General features: G+C 29.7%; 1 protein-coding gene across 1 annotated transcript in view; it reads right to left on the bottom strand.

The window, feature by feature from the left end:
* The window catches only part of LOC117178492, a 15,703-nt gene extending 10,528 nt beyond the window's left edge, over positions 1-5,175 (bottom strand). Inside the window, exon 1 of the mRNA XM_033369919.1 lies at positions 4,905-5,175. Coding sequence (XP_033225810.1) covers positions 4,905-5,175 — 271 coding nt within the window. The remainder of the gene's footprint in view (positions 1-4,904) is intronic.
* Between the last annotated feature and the right edge of the window lie 1,952 nt (positions 5,176-7,127).

Raw genomic sequence — 7,127 nt, 5'->3', positions numbered from 1 at the left:
TTTGGTTTCAAAGTCGTTTTATTGTAAATGCAACTATATTGTTAAAAATTAAAATCATCATTTTTGGATGGAAAATTCGATTATTCACTCAAAGTTGAACTACTCAGTAAAAAAATTAATCTTGTTCGTATGAAGGATTCATAATTATAGTTGAAAATTCACCTACTTGCCTTTAAATTGGGTTAGGAATTCAGCTGTTTTGTAGATAATCCTCTTTTTGACTTTAAAATTAAATAATTTTGTTGAAAGTCCATGTCTTTTGTTGTAAATTGACCTTGTTTGGTGGAAATTCAATCTTTTTGGTTGAAAATGTATAATTTTTGTCAAAAATTCAATTGTTTGGTTAAAATATCAACTGTAAATCTTAGTGGGCTTAAAAGTCGATTATTTCAGTAAGAGTTGAACTACTTTGTAAAAAAAATACCTTTTCTTGTAACAAGGTTCGTTAATTATGGTTGAAAATTTAACTATTTGGTTGAAAGTTTAACTCTTTGATTGAAATCTCATATTTTTCGCTTAAAAATTCAACTTTTTGTAGATAATTCCTCCTTTTGACTTTAAAATTAAATAATTTCTTAAAAAATTTATGTATTTTGTTTAAATTTTGTCTTTTTTTGCGGATCATTAATTTTCTTGGTCGAAAATTCATCTGATTAATTGAAAATTTAACAACTATGTTGAAAATTAATTTTTTCTGTTAAAAATTATTTATCTTTATCTGAAAATGTAACTATTATAGGATTAATTAAAAATTAATCGTATATATTGATAAAGTTGGAAAATCGTTTTTTCATAAATCATTAATATTCTTGCTCAAAAATTCACCTTTTCCCTTGAAAATTTAACAATTTTGTTGAAAATTAGTTCTTATTCTTTTTCAATTATATTTTTTATCACAGTTTTTATTTGGAAATTAAACTATTCCATTTTTGTTTGAAACTTTATCCTGTACATTGTATTAGTCAAAGCACCAATTATTTGATAGAAAATTAATTAATTTGTTTTCGATTATGATTTTTTTTAATTAAAAGAATTTTAAAATAAAATGTTTTAAATTTAATTTAAGGTATTAAAAATTACAAAATGATTGATTTTACGAGATGATTCTGAATCTGTTTAAAATTAAAGAATGAATAGATATTAGTTTATAAAATTATTTTTAATTATGACTTCAAATATTATTTCAGTCTAAAAAAATTTTGTTTTTAACCCATTCAATTCGAAATTTTTTAATTAAAAAAAAAAGAAAATTTCAGTAATCATCAGCAATATTTAACCGTTCATTTGAAACAATCCATTACGAACAACTGTTAAAAACTATACAAATTTGAACAGAATGGTTCGAAATAGAAAGCCTTGAATTGTTAAATTTGTAATGAGCTAAATTTTAAGATTGAACGCTACAATTTTAATTAGAAAAAAGATTCAAAATTAATTTAAAACTTGAAATTATTTCAAATAATTTGAAACACGATGTAGATTTTTGAAAATATAAAAGAATTAAGCTTTTTGAGAATTGTAAAATATTTATAAAGAATAACAAAAATTATTGTGATTGCTAAGAAAATTAAAAATGATGTTTCATTTTTAAAAATTAATTTTAAGTAAGTATTTGAAAAGATTTTAAAAAATAAAAAAAAAATAATCAAGACGATTTTAAGGCAATATTTTTATTTTGCATTTTTTTTAATTTTAGGAAAAAAATCTAATTAACGAAATATATCAATTTACAACCCGAAAGCTTACTTTTTAACAAAATTAATTAATTTCCTATTAAATAATTGGTGTTTTAACTCATACAATGTACAGCATAAAGTTTCAACCAAAAATGGAATAATTCAATTTTCAGATAAAAATGATTAATTTTCAATCAATCCTAAAATAGTTACATTTTCAGATTAAAATAAATAATTTTTAACCGAAAAAATAAATTTTCAACAAAGTTGTTAAATGATACATTAGCAACCAAAAAGATTGAATTTCTATCAAACAAGATCAATTTCCAACAAAATACATGAACTTTCAACGAAATTATTTAATTTTAAATTCAAAAAGAGTATTATTTACAAAAAAGCTGAATTTTTAACCCAATTTGAAGGCAAATAGTTGAATTTTCAACTATAATTATGAATCCTTAATAAGAAAAAATTAATATTTTCACTAAATAGTTCAACTTTAAATGAATAATCGAATTTTCCACCCAAAAATGATCATTTTCATTTTAAACAATACAGTTGCATATACAACAAAACGACTTTGCGAACAAAAAATATTTACAGTTGATAATTCAACCGAAAAATGTAATTTTCAATCAAAACGTATACATTTTCCATAAATAAATTTGATTTCTACAAAAAAGACGAATTTTTAACAAAATACGTGATTTTTTGACCAGAAATTATAGTTCAAATTGGGTTAAAAATTCAGCTTTTTTGTAAATAATGCTCTTTTTGCATTTAAATTAAATAATTTCGTTGAAAGTTCATGTATTTTGTTGGAAATTGACCTTGTTTGGTAGAAATTTAATCTTTTTGGTTGCAAATGTATCATTTGACAACTTTGTTAAAAATTTATTTTTTCGGTTAAAAATTATTTATTTTAATATGAAAATGTAACTATTCTAGGATTGATTAAAAATAAATCGTTTTTATCTGGAAATTGAACTATTACATTTTTGGTCGAAACTTTATCCTGTACATCGTATTAGTTACAAAACCAATTATTTGATAGAAAATTAATTTTTTTTTGTTAAAATGTAAACTTTTGGGTTGCAAATTGATATATTTTGTTAATTAGATTTTTCCTAAAATTAAAAAAACTGCAACATAAAAGAATTGCCTTAAAATCGTCCTGATTTTTTTTTAATTTTCTAAAATATTTTAAAATACTCACTTAAAAATAATTTTTAAAAGTAAAAAATCATTTTCAATTTTCTTAGCAATCACAACAATTTTTTTTATGCTTTTAAATATTTTACAATTCTCAAAAAGCTTTTCTTTTAAATCTGAAAAAATGCACATCGTGTTTCAAATTTCAAGTTTTATTATTGATTATTTGATTATTTTTAATGAATGGTCAAATATTGTTGATAATTAACGAAATTTTCTTTTTTTAATTAAATGATTTCAAATTGAATGGGTTGAAAATAAAAATTTTTTAGACTGAAATAATATTTGAAGTCATTTTCAACAAAATTGTTAAATTTTCAAGGCGCAAGGTAAATTTTGGACTAAGAAGAATCATGTTCTATAAACAAACGATTTTCTAACTTAACCAACATATACGATTAATTTTTAATTAATCCTATAATAGTTACAATTTCAGATGAAGATAAATAGTTTTTAACAGAAAGAATTAATTTTCAACACAGTTGTTGAATTTCCAACCAATGAGATGAATTTTCGACCAAGAAAATTAATGATCTATAAAAAAAGAGATATTTCAAACAAAATACATGCATTTTCAACAAAATTATTTAATTTTAAAGTCAAAAAGACGAATTATTTACAAAAAGTTTATTTTTTAAGCGAAAAATATGAGTTTTCAATCAAAGAGGTAAACTTTCAACAAAGTAGTTAAATTTTCAGCCATAATTAAAAAACCTTGCTGACAAAAAACTTATTTTTCTTTACAAAGTAGTTCAACTCTTCGTGAAATAATCGACTTTTGAACCCAATAAGATGTACAGTTGACATTTCAACCAAACAATTGCATTTTTGAACAAAAATGATACATTTTCAACCAAAAAGATGAAATTTCTACCAAACAAGGTCAATTTCCAACAAAATAAATGAACTTTAAATGAAATTATTTAATTTTAAATTCAAAAAAAGTATTATATACAAAACAGCTGAATTTTTAACCCAATTTAAAGGCAAATAGTTGAATTTTCAACTATAATTATGAATCCTTAATAAGAACAAAATTAATTTTTTCACTGAGTAGTTCAACTTTATGCGAATAATCGAATTTTCCACCCAAATATTATCATTTTGATGTATGTCAGAACGACAAAGATGAGAACCTCGAGCGTCCAGCAAGTAACGGGAAACGCCGAAAAGGTCCTCCGGCTGATGAAGATACTAGCCTGCCGTCATGTTTTCGTTCCGTGCGAAAACATGACAGGCTTCAGTCACGTACGCCAGTGCTTCTCTCTTTCCCTCCCATGCGCGCTATTCCCTGTCCTTCATCGCTCACTTGCATCTTCCGTCCTCTCTACCTCTCCTTTTCTGGCGCACGGGCTGATATCGGGGATCTCAACCGGCACCTCGAGGCGCGGTGTTCGGATAATCATGAGTAAAGAAAAAGAGAAAAATTAATGAACAATTAAATTATAAATAATTGACCGAATCCACCGTGTCTCGAGGATTCGCCTTGGGTCAGATGGTCGGACGGCCGAGGCACTCGCGGCCCCTTTTATTCAAAGAAAAAAGAGGGAATTAATTAATTTAATAATAAAAAAATAAATAAATAAACAATCCGTCAGATGACACGATCCCCCCCTCTTGGTTAGCACATTAGACTTAGATCGTAATTAGTTTAAGATTAAATGGCCTCACAATCTATTATAGAAATGTAAATAGATAAATCTTAATTAGAGTTTGAATTAAAAGGGAAGGAATGTTGGAATACGAAAATTTAAAATAAATAGGATAAAAGGGGGTCCTTAGGGATTAATCCGTGCAATGTAAATGATTGATTAACGTTTTTAAATGAACAATTTAGCGTAAAATTCCAACTTCCGTTCCATTTATCGTAGCTTCATGATTCTTTCGGAATCATGAAGCTACGATCGAGTGTAAATAGCAGTTTTAATCACAAAAATTTTTAATAATTCCTTGTATTTTTAATTTCAAGTTAAAGATTATTAATTTTTAAGAATTTTCCGGTCGACGCTTGGAGACCGAGGTAGTGCGTGCGAGGCAACACTCCTCCACCGCTTGGTTGCGACTCCGTTGTTGGTCTCGCAGCCAATCGGCGGGCACGCCGCTGCTCCCACTGCTCTCGGCCAGCTTCACTCGCGTCTACCGGGAGACAGCGTAGCTCGTAAGTAACAGTTCTCATCGAGATTTGTACGGAGGCAGATCCGCTCTGTCTTCGAACCTTGCCAAATAAACACGCTACTCTAGGAATCGACGTGAAGTTCTCCGATTCACCACCATCTCCTAGGATCATCCTCCTACGTATTACGCTCGTGGGGCACCCTCGTTATAGTGCTCCCTCCGTGTTCTTTTCCTTCGGCCGTGAGTGTCACAATTTTCGGGTCATCGCTCGGACGATGGGTGACGCGTAAGTGTTTCGTGTAGTGAACGATACAAGTTAGAAGTGGTTAGGTTAGATAGGTGGAAAATAGGCATTGGGTGCTGGGGCTTATCCCTAACGTGCTCGTCTATTTTCCAGTGGTTAGGTGGGTTTGCCGGTGCCGGGAAGAAACTCCCGCAGTGCTGAGTTCCCTTAGCTAGGACAGTGAGTGAGGGTCGCGGTGCTGGAGGGAAACCTCTGACGTGCTAGCTCCGACTCATTGTCAGATTAGGTGCCGCGCGCGAAGGATCCCGATTAACGGAGACCGGACACCCCTTATGCCAGGAATCAACCAGGGCTCTCGCCCAAATCGTCGGACGCGTCAGCGTCGGGCGCGTTGCGCAGCCGCCGCCCAGGAAGTGCCGCCAGCGGGGCTAGCCACACCCCCGCCCGCCAACAAATACGTTCCTTGGCCACATCCGGTGCACGTGCCGGCCTATTAGCCGGACGCATCGCACCCACACATCCCCGGGTGGGAAAAAATATAGTAGGCATTGACGGAACCCGCGACCCCCATGTATGCCGTCCGCGAAGAATTCAAATTATGAGAATGGCCAGCATCGAAATCTGGAAATATTAAAATCTCAATCTCTTCAATTTATTTCAAAGCAGATAGAGATATAAATATAATCGCCGAAGTGTTCCGACCGGCAATCGTGCACATTCGAGTTTTCAAATGCTGAAGAGGAGAAATGGTTTGCGCGCGCAACCCAAGATTTACATCGTCTCCTACTAAATGCACATGGACATAGATCTGAGATAGTATTGGACCACGTCTCGTTTCAGATCTGGGATCACTGAAGTGGAGGTATCTAAACCTAGAATAATCTGTTAGAAATTTCTATAGGAATGTTCACAGACGCATCACTAAAGCTTTATGCAGAAACTGTTTCTAAATTTTCCGAAACTGTAACAGAAATTTCAGCAACAGTAAATGCATGAAACTCCAGTAACATGTATCACAAAATTATGTTGCAGGTTAGGAATTTTCATTTACTGCAACTGAAAATTCCTAGAGGTTAAAAAATTCTTTTTGGTTCTTTATTTTAATATAAATCATTAAGTCTATATTTGCCCTCAAAATATAAATAGAAAGAAACTATAACTGAAGTTAAGGCTAACCACTTCTTATATATCTATGCTGTATGTACACTCATTATATTAAATATATAATCAAAGCCCATTTTTTATGATAAGAATTTTTTTCGACATTTAATATAATAAGTATATTATATAACGTAGTTATTTACATATAAACTTCGTTCATCTATAGTCTTACTCACATTTTTATTTTGAAGACAACTATATACTAAACTTTACTCACCAAATTTATACAGAATGGTATTTTATTCATTATAAATAATATTTGTGTGTAAATTTTTCGCAAAAAATTGAATTTTCAACAGAAAAATTATTATTTAGCAAAATAGCTAGACCTTCAACCAAAGAAATTAATTTTAAACTAAAATACGAATACTGCCTAAAAAAATGATTTCTTAAAAAAGTGGTTCAACCAAAAATTTAAACAACAAAAATTGTATCCTCGAGCAGAGAAAAGATTAAATTTCAAGCAACAGTAGCAATTTTATCCAAGAATGATGAAATCTCTACTAAAACTGATAAATTTGTAAATAAAAAATACAGAATAAATAAAAATTGAATTTCCATCCAAAAAATACTTTATTTTTACATTTTAACATTAAAATATATGATTGCAACAAGAAGTAAGTCTTCCACGAAAATTGTACTTCAATTTTTAACCCGAAAAAGATTTCAGTTTCACTTTTCGGCATAAAAATATGAGTTTTAAATGAGAAAAAAGACTT

Source organism: Belonocnema kinseyi, chromosome 8 (genome assembly GCF_010883055.1).
Source record: "Belonocnema kinseyi isolate 2016_QV_RU_SX_M_011 chromosome 8, B_treatae_v1, whole genome shotgun sequence".
NCBI classification, from domain to species: Eukaryota; Metazoa; Arthropoda; class Insecta; order Hymenoptera; family Cynipidae; genus Belonocnema; species Belonocnema kinseyi.
Note: the sequence above shows the minus strand (reverse complement) of the source record. Positions and strands in the feature narration are given on the sequence as shown.